This window comes from Buceros rhinoceros, unplaced genomic scaffold (genome assembly GCF_000710305.1).
Source record: "Buceros rhinoceros silvestris isolate BGI_N320 unplaced genomic scaffold, ASM71030v1 scaffold11127, whole genome shotgun sequence".
Lineage (NCBI taxonomy): Eukaryota > Metazoa > Chordata > Aves > Bucerotiformes > Bucerotidae > Buceros > Buceros rhinoceros.
In genome coordinates this window covers 7,346-21,236 of record NW_010421598.1, presented here as the reverse complement: position 1 = coordinate 21,236, position 13,891 = coordinate 7,346, and the positions used below count along the sequence as shown (strand labels likewise).

The window sequence follows — 13,891 nt, the reverse complement described above, 5'->3', positions numbered from 1 at the left end:
CCTACACAGTGATACGGTGGTGGCCATCAGTGACATATCATCCGTCCTGTCTAAGCCGGCGTTGAGTGGGCAGAAGAAGGAACAAGAAAATAACACCTTTGCAGGTTGTAGGTGCTCCTGTCCTAAAAGTAGCACTGTCCTGGCTGGTGTTTTCCCTTAACATCCTCCCTCATAACCTGCAGAAACATGATGGGTACGTAACACAGACACAGAACCGTTTGGGTTGGAAAAGCCCTTCAAGCATCTCGAGTCCCCCCATGCCCCCAGCACCACCAGGTCCCCACGACCCCTGTCCCTCAGTGCCACCTCCGCAAGGCTGGGAAACCCCTCCAGGGATGGGGACTCCACCACTGCCCTGGGCAGCCGGGGACACGCCAGAACAACCCCAACGCGTCAGAAACGGGGAACAAATTGTTCCTCAGGGACAACCTCAACCTCCCCTGGAACAACTGGAGGCCGTTTCCTCTCATCCTGTCCCTTGTTCCTGGGGAGCAGAGACCGACCCCCCCTCGCTGCACCCTCCTGTCAGGGAGGTGTCAGAGCCAGAAGGTCTCCCCGGAGCCTCCTTTGCTCCAGGCTCAGCCCCCCCAGGTCCCTCAGCCGCTCCTCAGCGCATTGTGCTCCAGCCCCTGCCCCAGCTCCGCTGCCCTGCTCTGGACACGCTCCAGCTCCTCCACGTCCTTCTGGCAGGCAGGGGCCAGAACTGGACACAAGATTCAAGGTGCAGCCTCACCAGTCACCCTGCCCTGCTCCTGCTGGCCACACCAGTGCTGGGACAAGCCAGGATGCTGTTGGCTGCCTTGGCCACCAGGGCACACTGCTGTCTCCTCTTCAGACACTCTGCCCAAAACACACCGAAGGATTCCTGAGCATTCCTGTAACGAAACTCCCACAATTGTCTGTACACTCAGATAGTCACAAACCTGAGTCCAGCTGGGACAGACCAGCATATGGTCATATGACCCTACCCACAGGGTCATCAGTAAGGTTCAGCTTCTACACTTAAGACTACAATATCCCCTGGTGACCAGAGCTTTTGCAGAAATCCGTGGAGCCAAGGCGTAATCATGTAGCTGTCTGCTCTTTTCACAGTTTCCTTGTTGTGACCCACGGAAGAAATGGACACTGACTTCCCAGGTATCACAGGCAGAGCCTGGGATCGGGCCAGTGCCATTTTCTAGCACATAATGCTTTTGGCAAACCCGGGTGAGAAATCTTCTTCATGGTAGAAGGGCTCCTGAAGAGCTCTGGGAAAACCCTTGGACTACAGAAGAGCTGTTTTCTGAAAGACATAAGAAATTCTCAGCCCTTTTGATGGTACCAGTCAATCACCACAGGGGTCATTGTGTGACAATGGACACTGTCACTCAATGACAAACGGACACTGGAAATGTGGAGACTTAAGTGCTCGGCTTCTTTTTATGGCATCCAAACACCACCCATCCAGCACATTCCCACCTCTTTCTTCTGCAGCCATCCCCAGTTGCTAGCTGGCCTGTTGCGCGCTGCCGGGGATGGCAAAAAGTGATTTTAGAAGTGGGAAGTGACTTATTTGTTGGGTAAAAGAGTCATTTGCCACCATCTTTCCCTTTTAAACGGCGTTCGTAAAGCCACACAGACGGGAGAGTCTGGTAAGACACGGATTTGGAACCACCTCCCGGAAGCGGTCAGAAAAGTGGAGGGAACGTTTAGCTGTAGAACACAGGTTTACGCAGTACACGCACGACATTGTATGTGTTCAGCCCTGGTGCATCAAAGCCGGGAGACAAACCCTTGCGATCAAAGGGATAGAAGTTGAAGAGCTGCCCATTTTGGGTCTCCAGTGAGATGGAGGCAGAGCGCAGGTGCAGGACACACGGGAACTCCTTGTCAAACACAACTTGGAAAACACGATCTTCCAGGTGGTGGAGCTTGATTGTCCGGTACTTTTCAGGAATCAGCTCTTCCACATGAGGCCCAAACTGCTGCATGACCAGCACCCCACCACGTCCAACTTTGATCTCATAGAAGGTCAGGTTGGAATAGGTGTAGTAGCCAACATAAGGGCCTGGACTTGGAGGAGGAACCAAGCTTTTCTCTGCCTCTCTGAACGCCGTCTCCATGGCAGGAATAAGATACTCATAAGTCTGAGCCACAATATCTCTACCCTGAGGCCTGGGCCCTGCCATCAGCACAATGAAGCTCAGGCGGAGCTTGGGGATAAGGGAGAAGGTAGCTGAATAACCATCGAGGTCTCCGTCCTTCCTAATGACATCGTATCCCAATTGCTCGTTGATCTCCCAGGGTGTGCCGGTCTTGTTAGCGAAGTATTCAGTGGAGCACTTAAACAGAGGGGTCAGCATCGTCTTCACTGTGTCAGGCTCTAGGAGACGACGGTGGTAGGTGCCTAAGAAGACCATTGCCAGCTTGGCAAGGTCAGCAGCTGTGGAGTACATCTGGCCAGAAGGCCTGTACCAGCCAAGGTCATAGAGAGGGGCCGGCTGCTGGCTGCCGTAGAAACCCACAGCCATCTGGGAGCGGATCGGTGGCGTAATGTCAAAGCCCGTGTCCTCCATACCCAAGCGGTCCAGGATGTTCTCCGAGATCCAGCGCTGGTATTGCCCCTCAGCTGCGTGGTTGGCCAGCACGTGTGCCATCAGCGAGAAGGCCAAGTTGCTGTAGTGGCATCTGGAAAGGAAGAGGAATATATCTGGGTATGACCATGCAAAAACGGTGGCTAGATCTCTCTTCTCCAGGGAAAAATTCTCATTTTATCAGAGGACATGCTAATGAGAGAGGGGAGATGGAGGAGGAAGAGAGAAGACAATGAATACTATCACCTTGATTTGTTGTTAAGTCAAGAAGGAAAATTTTCTTATGGGAACATCAGTGGAGCTATTGTGTACAGGAAGAGAAGGAAAAGTAAAAAACCCCAACATTTATGCCAAACCCTACATATTTGCGTATCCAGATTTCTTCTTTATAATTGCTCACTGAGGAACACGTCCGTTCTTTTCAGAGCAGAGCTGAGAGTTACAGGTGCTGACCTTAAATCCCAGGTAAGCCTCTTCGGAGAGTTAACGTGGAATAAGCGCTTAAGCCCCTGAGCTACCTTAAGATGGTGAAGGCACTTAAAAAGCACTTCAAAGTCTCCAAAGCAGCATCCAGCAGTGTTGAATCATTGAAGACAACTGAGGGCTCCAGTCTTTGAGAGTGATTTAACTCTTTTTACCCCAATGAAGTTTAATGACATGAAGACGTGAATGGGCAACTTTTTTTTGGATGTATTTTCAAAATTCCTGATGTTTTCGACCTTGTTTGTGGTTTTTTTAAAGTGTGTGAAGCCACATGGCTTACTATGGCCTACTTAGACCATAAATTTGGTACCACTTCAACCATTTCCAGCCCACCTAGGAGAATAAAAGCGCGATGAGTGTATATATTTCTATCCCAAGAATAAATCCAGTCTGGATCTAAAATTTTACATTTTAAGTGGAGCTGAATTTCAAAATACCCGGAAAAATATGGTCAGATTTCTATGTCAGTGACTGGGAATTTCCTTCCGGGAGAATGATCTGTGAGCTGAGAAGTGTGTCCAGGAACAGGGAGACAGAGTTAAAACGATTATCATGTCAAATAATAAGGGGTTGAGAGACTCTGAGTGGATGTCCTGATGTATCTTAATGGTGAGCAAAATAGGAATACCAAAGAAGATGATGGTGTTAGTTGTAAAGCCCTTGAAGGAACATCTGTTGTACCCTCCACCGTGACATGGGCCACACATGGTTGCCATGACTGAGTTTTCTAAGCTCGCAGGCTTCAAGCCGTGGTGAATCCTCAGCAGCTCCAGGCAAATTAGTTCAAAATGTAACTCTAGTCCCTAAAAATTTGGCAGACCTAGAAAGTTTTTCCGAGCCACTCCGAGCGCTTTCCCTCACCTGCTGCATCCTGTTCATGTTTTTGAGGGTTTGCAGCTCAGCTAACAGACTCTTAATGGACTATTTGATTCGTAACAAACATTAATAGAACCTAAAGATAATTTAGAGACGTGCAAATCACTACAGACACAGCGCGATTTCAAGAGAAATCAATGAAAATTTAAAGCCGTTAACTTGCCACGTTTGAAAATCTGCACCCTTCAAATTTCAGGCTTATTCGAGCCATCTGTAGCAGTTTAATTTGCCTTGTCTAGGTTTCTCTCTCAGGCTCTACGCACGCTAAAACCCGCCCCCACCTCCAGCATTCACTCCCTCCAGCCCCAGAGAGGCGTATGGGTAGACGGCTGAAGCTCCCTTGAGGAATGGGGGTCGTTCATCCGTTGGCCGTGGAGACTGCAGGTGGGGCTGTCAGCCCCAGGGAACACATCTGCATGACCCCTACGTGCTGTGATCACCTATCGTAAGTGCATATATCTGACCTGGTTCCTGGATCAGCAACCAAGACGTCATCTTTCAGCAGAGCTAGAGCGTCCTGCGTGTTGCCCTTCCACAGCAGGCTGGTGGACCGCAGCCTCCTGGGCAGACCTGTGCCGGGGGAAAGAGGAGTTAACGACTTGAGACCAGTTATGGTCCAGGAAACTTTGAGTCTGAGGAAGAGTCAGCAAAAGGCAAGATGCAATGGGAAGATGGAAACAGCGGTGATGCAGCTGTGCTGCAAGGACCTGTTTGTACCGATCTGCAGAGACAGTATTCGAGTCATGGACCACCGAGTCTGGGTGATGCAAGTTCCATCCCAGCAGCAGCTCTGGGTTTCCATGTTTCAGTGAAAACACCCTGATGAACAGTTAAAAACATCCCCGAGTGTGTTTTGGAAGAGAAGAGCCTGTTGGGCGCTGGAGAAATCCCTGGCCGTGTTTTCACGTGACTGGATCCCCTGGCTCCGAAGGGGTGTAAGAGCCCCTTCAAACAGGTTTTTGTTCTTTACCCCTCACCACAGAGGGCCTGGACCTCTCTGAACTGTTCCAGACTTGGCCTCAAGTATTTTTAGCTCTTTTATTTTCAGCTTCAGCAACATTTACTCAGGGTCTCTGAATGTAAAAAAACCTGAAGTTCTTTTCACTTTAAATTCTACTGAACACGGATTCCTGAAGAACCTTTGGCCAGGAATTCCTTTGCGCAGGATCTAGGGCTCACCAAGTCCAGAAGCTGGGTTACATCTGGAATGAAATCCTCATTGGAGCTGGCTTTGATTTAGAGGTTAGGAGGACATCGGGAAGGGTGAATGACAGAAAAAAGATGTGATTGTCTGCTCAGAGAGCATGGGCTTGGTCATGGCAAAGCTGGATGAGGCCCTTCCTATCGTAGCCACAACACCTGCCCCTCTCCGTTGGCCTGACCTTGGGATTTGAACTGCAACAGAACATCTTCTGCTTGTGGTTATCTGTGCAGCTGAACAACCAGAGAAGAGGCACCGAGGATCTTCCAGTAGACAATGGGCTCCTGTGGCAGCAAAAACCTCGTTGCACCACTGGGAGGGTTCACCCAGCACCATGACAGCAGAGCAATGTCGCTCTTGAGGTTCATTAGAAACGATAAACCAGGGAGCGTGTGAGCGGCACAGAGAATCCACGGCCATTGATTTATACCTCATGGGCTTCTAACTGATGTGACAAGCCTTCTGTTAAGAATTTACAATGGCATCTCATACTGTCACTCATCTCTATTTGAAAATCACGGTCTTAACAAGCTGGAGCTTGCCTCTAGCAATGGACCCATCAAGTGTTGAGGAGAAAAATCTTTGGAGTTACTTTTGTAATATGCAATGTAGAAAAGGCCGGATAATGAGGACGTATTTCAGATTCGCTTCCACGGAAGAATTCAGATGAAAAAACTCTTTACAGTGTGTCACGCCGTGGCTTTGATGCCGAGCAGAACCTACTCCTTTTCTGGCTTTTGACAGACAAGAAAAGTAACATGTGACCTCAATGTTCATTTGATTTTTCAGTTGGGATTCTGAAACTGTGCTGCTCCTTCTGCTAAACTGCCAGTGTCCAAGCTGGCTGGCGTGCCCTGCTGGGGTGGTCTGGGGAATTTGGGCCAAGTTCTAAAAAAAAGAAAGACGTAAGAATGTTAAAGTTGCTACGCAGGGGTACAAATCCAGCTGGAAGCGGTGGAACGGCTCCACGTTACAAGCGGTTATGCTGTGACCAGGGACACTTCTGAGATCTCTTTCCTCCAAGTACTCCTACAAGCACCTCCCACCTCACTTGATGGCAGGGAACTGCGGCAGGGCTGGGAGCCGCAGCCCAGCACACCCTGCTCCTGCGGGCCAGCCCAGGTTCAGGAGCTCTGGAGAGTCAGAGGGGACCAGGCAGGCTTGGTGCCCCTGAGGCCATCAGCAAGCCCTTGCTCCAGGGAGGAGGGCTGGGCACGGTTGTGCGCATCTTTCTTTCTGCCTCCTGCTGCCAATGGTTGTTTTGTTTCCTGCCTGTAGGTTTCCAGATTTCAGTTCCACCATTTCTTTTTGGGGAACCCTCATTTTGATATTGGCGTGTTCCAGGAGATGCTGTACCCTGTCCTGAGGGACTGACACTGGCCTACATGCTATTTTGATCTTAGGTTCTAATTTTAGGGCGTTTACACCAGGCTGGAATAATGCAGGTGCTACAGAGTTGAGTCAAAAAGCCACATGAGATATCAGCACAGTCTCTTCAGCCATTGAATTCTGGAATCTCTGACTCAAGTATTAGCAGCTTGATTTCTGAGAAAGGTTAAAGTTCTCCTGAGTCCTGTGAGCTCCTTCTCACTTAATGAAAGCGTTACCCGCCGACGAAGGTGGCACCAGATTAGTAGTCTTCTGCCAGCAAGTACAAAGCTATTAATAGCTCAGGAATCCCAGATCAGGAACCACACTGACAGCTAAATTTAGCTCAGCGATCAAGGTCTATCTGCTCAAAGCGAAGAGGTTTGGTGCCTCTTTGACCCTCAATTCTACATCTCAGAAAAATGCGAGTGCTCTGGGCTGGAGCACAAAGAAGTGTTCTGCAACTGGAGCTGGTTTCAAGCCATGCTGCTGTGCTGGAAGAGATAGAGAGTCACCTCGCACGGGAAAAACATTCCCCAACCCCAAGTCCAGGTGGCCTGGACAAGAGTTTTCTGTTAGCACTTCATGAAGATGCTGATTTGCTTCTGGGGGTCCTGCCTGAGCTCTGGGAACTCCGAAGGTGCGGGGTCGATACCGGGAAATAACCTCAGCACCAACCTTGTATGTCCCTGGTCCGTTCTCCCCGTGGTCTCTTTCAAGTGGTGGGCAGAGGGCAAGCAGGTAGCAAGGCTGTCTCACCTGAGAGCTGGCCGGCCATTCTGCGCAGGGTGACGGGTGATGGCTTAAGTGGCATCGACCCTTTTTCCAAAAACATCAGCCCATCCGCCGTGTATCTCTGTTCCGATTCCCTGAGCCTTCCCAGAGGGTTCTTAATAACAAAGTTCTGGGCATAACGTTCCAAAGGGTCATCGAGAGACGTGACTTTTCCTTCCTCCCACATCTTGTACAACATGATGGTGGGGAAGATCTTGGAGACACTGGCAATTCTGTTAAGGAACAAACATTTACAGAAATGAAGTCTAAGATACCAATGGGTCAAGAGGGAAGATGTACATGAGTGCCTGGGGCTTTACCTGTGACACCTTGGCTAATTCAGAAGGAAATGGCTAAAATGTGGGTAAAAGAACCTTAACTCTGGCTTTTATGGACTGCAACAAAACCTTCAGCGGAATCTCCTCAATATTGCAGCCAGCTACAGAACCTTCTCTGTTCACTTAGCGTTCATAAAATTACATATTTTGGAAATTATTTCTTAGTAAATACCATAACAAGTTGCAAGTGGTTTATGGGAATTTTAAGGTTAAAATGGTATAAAGTTTTACATTTCATGTTCAGAGCTGATATGTGGGTGACTGCTGGAACAGGACTCTGGTTCTGCTCTGCTGGTGTTTGGAAAAGGGGCCATGATTAAGAGGGACAGCTGGGGACATTCATATTGTGCTGCTAGAGGTGGAATTCTTGGACTGGCGCAAGACAGCTTAGAGTGAAAGAGTCGCCAAGAACGTTTTAATTAATCAAGAATGAAAGTCAGATGTTCAAAGATGTTGAGAAATGTTTTAGTTCTGACCATTAACGATGCTGAAATGGCAAATCATTTCCGGGGGAGTCTCCGTGGCACACTGGTTAGTGCTTTTGGCCGTTAACTGGAAGGTTGGCGATTCAAGCCCAACCAGGACTGGGTTCTCCTTTCCCTGCTCATGGCAGGGTTTTGGAACTAGGTGACCTTTAAAGTCCCTTCCAACCCAAACCTTTCTACGATTCTGGAAGAAATAGCATGAGGTCGTCGATGAGGGGGAAAAACAGGGATCAGAGCTACCAAAACTTCCCAGCATTGTTTATTCTGGGGACAACATTCAACAGTCAGAGTGCAGCCCATATACTTCGTGTACAGCGCAGTTATAAATCCCTGACAGTAGATCTTTAAAGGAAGTGAACACTTGCTTTGTATCTGGTTTTGTGGTTTTTTTTTAAAGTAGTGGCCAATATGGCTTTGACTTCACTGGGAAAATGAATCAGCTCTACTTCACGTGTTCAATAGATGTTCTTCCCAAACCCCATTTTTGCTAGATTGAATGTTTTTCCTTTTTTTTTTGTATCTCATGGCATTATCTCCTAGCTCCTCACAAAACCTGTGCCAGCTCTCAGCCTTCAGCTTTGTGCCTCCACGAAGCGTGGAGACATTCCTGTGTGAGGAGGAGCACGTTTTCAGGCTCTTCAGGATGGTCATGGCTATTTCTGTTTAAAACATTGTCAGACCAAATAAAAAGAAAGAATCCAAAGCAAACAACCAGTAAGCCACAGGCGTACAATGCTTTAGGGACTGGCTGAAGCATTGTCTCAGGTGGTTTCAGTGTTGGGCAGCGGATGGCAGGCGGCAGGAGATGCGGTTAGTGACAGCGGCTCCATTCCTGCACGTCAGATCTCTGTGTCTCGGTTCTTTTTCTAGCTCTCACCCCTGTGGTAGGTCGGTCTCACCTGTAAATCGTGTACTCGTTGGGCACCACCGAGGAGGGGTCTGAGCTGTTCTTCTTCCCAAAGTTGCCTGTCCAGAGCACAGTGTCGTTGTAGATGACGATGGCAGACATGGCAGGGAGACCGGAGCTGTGCATCTTCTGCCGCAGCATCATATCGACCTGTAGAGTGACGGGAAAGGGTGAATCCTGCATTTCCGAGTGGAGATGGCCATACTGCACCTAGTCGGTGACAGGCGATAGAAGAGCCAGACTATCAACCCTCCTTACTTACAGCACTCAGGAGTGATTTTTCACAGGTGTTTTGGCAAAAGACAGTATTTTAACTGTGCTGTTCCTCGGAATTGCTTGCACTGGACTATCCAGGTGCTGTCTCTCAGTCTGCATAACCGCGCTGTGGAAGCAGGTGGTGCCCATCCTTTGGTAACCACGATGCTGATATGATTAAAACCAAATGCTAAACCCTAATAACTGTGATTTCGTCCTTTTAAAAATTGTCTTGTGCCAATCTGCTCTTTGCAGTAGTATTGTAGGTCTGAAGATGCGTAATAAAGATCCAGACTGTTCATGGTACTTTTCATGCCGTTGGTCTCCCATTTAAACTGCGATCTGAGAGACAGCACTGAGCAACTACAGGGCTGTGAATGCTCTTTGCTCCCTGTTGTGCCAGGGTTGTGCTGACCCAATCAGCCACCTCCTGCAAGCAGAATGCATTGGGCTTCCTCTCTCATAACTTCCCCAGAGCGATGTCATCATCATGCGTTCTTTTCACAGAAAGGTTAAGACATAAGAAGAGGCCTTCTGAGCCCAGCGTTTGAGACAAGGAAGACCAAGCCAAATCATGTCCTCAGGACCTCTTCACACCCAACTTGTGCCAAGTCCTTCCATAGTGGTTATTTGCCCTCTGTTGGCCCACCTAGTATGGTTAGGTACATCAGCACCTTCAGAGAACAGGCTGGTCTCATGTCAGCAAGTGTGGTCCTCCACAGAGGAAGCCTGGCATGTAGACCTGCCTGGACCTTCAGATAGAAATACATGAGGCTTTTCTAGACTCAAGTGTCATTGAATCCAATACTCAGTGTTTGGATTTGGCCACTAGCAAGACTCTCCTGAGGAAAACGTTGGCTTTCTGATAAGTGAAAGCATTTACCCTTACAAGAGAAACATTTCTCTAAGACCTCGTGCATGAGTGAACGTCACTCTCCCGTTTCAAGCTGCCGTGGGCTGGGAAAAAGTCCTCCCTTCTCTGGAATATAATCACATCCGATACTACCCACGGTCTCTGGCCCAGCACAGGACAACAGTTTGTCTCAGGTAGTGCAAGGTCTTTAGTGTGAGTTTGAGCATCCACAGTGTGAGGAAGATACCTGTGACGATGCCTTCTGAGGTGCTGGTGCCTAAGCCCCCTTCAAATGCCTGCACTTCTAGTGCTCAGGTTCTCTGTGCCTTTCTCCATGAGTGGAACCGAAGTGGTTTCACCAGCCTGCCTCAAAGCAGTGCTTGGACACTACGTTTGTATCCGCACAGAGGAGGGAGGTTAGATGACTCCCTAATGGACACTCCGTGTTCTCCACATTCCTTCACCTCTCTGACCAATCCTAATTGAACACTGAAATGTCTCTCTACAGTGACCCCAGAGACAGTGGCAGAGACTTCATGAAAGTCATTGTGAACCGAAACTCCATGCAGATAAAGCAGGAAAACCACCCTGATTTCACACCATGTACCACCAATGAGCTGGTCATTAGCACCCAGGAACAAAGCCTTAGAGCTGTGATGGATGCTCCTGTGGAAACACTTGCTCAGTGCCCTGTGGCAGAATGAAAGTTAAATCGAATACAAGGGATTATTAGAGAAGTAACATAAAATAAATCAGAAAACACTGTTTTATCGCTGTATAAATCTGTGGTCCAGTGGCACCTTGAACAGCGTGTACGGGAGCTTCTTCCTGCAGCTCCACGAGAGTGTGTGAGAGATGGAAAAGATCCAAAGAGGGGTGAAAAGAGTGATCAGAGCTGTTGGAAAGCTGCTATTTTGGCTAATTAAGCTACTCATCAGGAAGTGACCAACGAGGGGGTGTCTTCCACGATAGGGGTCTGCAAATCGGGAACGTCCTGTCAGAGCAGCGCTGTCCTCACAGCCAAGGCAAGGCTGCAGTGTTTCCTCATTGCAGATGGAGCCTACCAGAACTTCAGGCAGGGCTAACGTTTCAGACACGGTCTATTGCACCAAGGAGAAGCAGGCCTCTTCCCTTTCCCCTCCATTCCCTTCCCTGAAGTTACCTACAAATAGCTTTTTAATTTTTAAAGGGTGCCAGCAAAGCAATGAAATAAGGAACTGACGCTGAGTGGAACAGTCGCTGATGAAGACAAACTAGTTACGTGGGTCACCTACTTCCCAGGACATGCGGGCTGCCCAATAGCAGACCAGACACCACCATTTTCTGTGGGTGTAGGCTCAGCTGACATTCTGATGGACAAGTAATAGTGTCCCTTCATCAAAGCTTACCCTTTGGGTGAGATGAAACTATTTACGGACCTGTTCTGCACAGCCAGTGAAGGAGCTTTATGTCCGTTCCCTGATTCTCCACCTCCCCCATTCCCTACCTCCTTCCCCAGGGATGCTCAGGGGCAAAACACACATTGTCCCCTTTACACCTTCAGGTAAGCAGTTGTGAGCCCCACCTCCCTCTGCTCCCTTCTCCTCACAGACCTTCTCCAACGCATCCTTCAGAACGGGGATTGGGTGGTCCAGTGGCACAGGTTCAGGGTAGCGGGGGCACATCTGCACAGCTTCTGATCGCACTTCCATCACAGATGGGACTGCAAAACATTTCAGAGACAGCATATGTGACTTCACTAGCCACGCCAACGAGCTTTCACCTCTTCCAGCAGGCGGCAGTAGCTTCCTAGCGTGCGTTGGCCAAAGCTGAAGAACACTTCTGCGTAGGAAAAAGACAGTCTTGAATTGTTTCTATCTCACATGAAAGAGGACTTGGAGAGGGCACTGTGCTCTGTTACTGCTCATCCCAACATGGGATGGACAGGAGATGCAACAGGCTCCACCTGACTGCAGCCTGGAGCAGGGACCGGGGGCTGCAGAAGCCTCTGCAGGGCACCTGGCGGGGGGGCTAGACCTCATGGTCTGGGGTTGGTTTCAGGAGGACAGAGTGGTCCCATGCGTATGTGACCTCAGAAAAGGAGTGTAGAAGTGAACTCTGAGTGCCGCCTGAAACCTAACACTGTAACCGCAGCTGATAGGCTGCACACCCAGCCTAGTAGCTGCCTTCTGAATGAGCTGTACCCTGCATGTGCCGGAGGCAGATCTTAAATTTCTGAGGCAAGGAAAGATCTTTAACCTCAGTGAGACAGGGGAGCTCTTACTCGGAGGCACTCTTTTCCCCAGATGAACCCAGGGTGTTCCTAATCACAGCTCCACTGCCCCGCAAGCTGTAGAAAACCCACTCATTTATCTTTTCACTTACCAACCGGTCACGAAGCATTAGAAACATGAATGAGAAGAGGAACTCTGAGATGAACAGGGATGGATAGTCAAGAGCCTACAAGCAGCCTCATACTCTGTGATAAAAATGCAGGGGCTGGATCATTTCAGTCGTTGGTCTGTGAAGTACCTCCAGCACCTTCCCTGTGGATTTTGTGCCACCTTTGGGCTACTTAAAACTGTGATCCGGTTAAGCTGTGTAAAGTTCATCCTCGCACATACAGTGCCTTGAGTCTATCTGCTGAGCTTTCCATAAGCAACACAAGGGAATTCTAGTGCGAACCAGGGGCTTGAGCTGGTTCAAAGATCTAACATCAGGGGAACGGGAAAGGAAGGAAACCCATAAGTTGAAGCACATGGTAAAATCTAAAACAAAACCTGTTCCAAATCAGAGTGATTTTTACAACAGGATGCTAAACAAAAAGATAGTTTAAATAAAATGTCTCTGTGGTATCTCAGTTAGTGCCAGAAGAAATGGACCTTCTCTGGATGCCATCGGAGTTGCACGGTACTCTATCAACACAACGTTCATCTCTGTCCTTGCACCAGCTGGGCGGAGGCACATTTGTGTGCTGTTTGGGGAAATGCTCTTTGGGGGAAAATGTCCATGTGGGCAGAAAGGCGGTTATTGGGCTCACAAATTTCTGCACCAAACCATGACCAAGCACAAAGATGGTTACTCACTGGGCTCCACCTTGGGGAGGCTGTACTGCCACAGGAAGCAGCCTGTCATTGCCACAGACAGCAGGAAGAAGAAGAGGACCAACGCGTGGATCCACTTCACCTCCATAACAGCGAGCTTGAGGAGGCTCCGGCTGCTGGGTGCCTGCTGGAATCAGAAAGGAGATGACTCAGAGAGAGGAACTGCCTCGCACACCTATCAGCGAGGTGAAGGAGGAGACTGCACCAGACAGCAGAGCTGCTGCAGGGACAGGGACTAATTCCAGTACTACTGCGGCACCGGATCTGGGCATACCGGCCCACACTGAGATGACTGGAACCAGCGATGACTTCTCGTCTGCCAATGAGGTTTGCAAGACGTTCCTCTCTTCACCTTGTTGGCCTTGCTGCTTCTTGCAGGAGAACACTATGCATTCCTTTTTCCTTCTCCCCTCCCTGCAGGTGAATCTTACTGGCTCAGGCTAGCAAGATGCTCTGTTACAACTCTTGTTTTCTCCCCTCTGAACCGTTCTCCCTGGATATCTTTCCAAATCCTTTTTTCCAGAATCCAACATCTGTTCGTGGCAGCCACCAGCCAGATCATCTGAGCAGACCCGGTTTTCACAGATGAATGATGGAATTTTTCACCATGTACTGCCCTTACTCTTCAATTTTGTGCCTGTAATTCCCATGCTATCACGTACCATCTGTAAGCTTGGCATTTACAGATGCCACGT

The 13,891-nt window shown here is 49.1% G+C and overlaps 1 protein-coding gene across 1 annotated transcript; it reads right to left on the bottom strand.

Annotated features, from left to right (window-relative positions):
* Positions 1 to 1,688: 1,688 nt before the first annotated feature.
* LACTBL1 (lactamase, beta-like 1) lies at positions 1,689 to 13,284 on the bottom strand. The gene is made up of 6 exons (XM_010139732.1): positions 13,179 to 13,284; positions 11,706 to 11,815; positions 8,998 to 9,155; positions 7,261 to 7,508; positions 4,397 to 4,502; positions 1,689 to 2,667 (listed from the first exon to the last, which is right to left on the bottom strand). Exons 1-6 carry the CDS (start codon positions 13,282 to 13,284, stop codon positions 1,689 to 1,691), a joined length of 1,707 nt encoding a protein of 568 aa, XP_010138034.1.
* Positions 13,285 to 13,891: the final 607 nt, after the last annotated feature.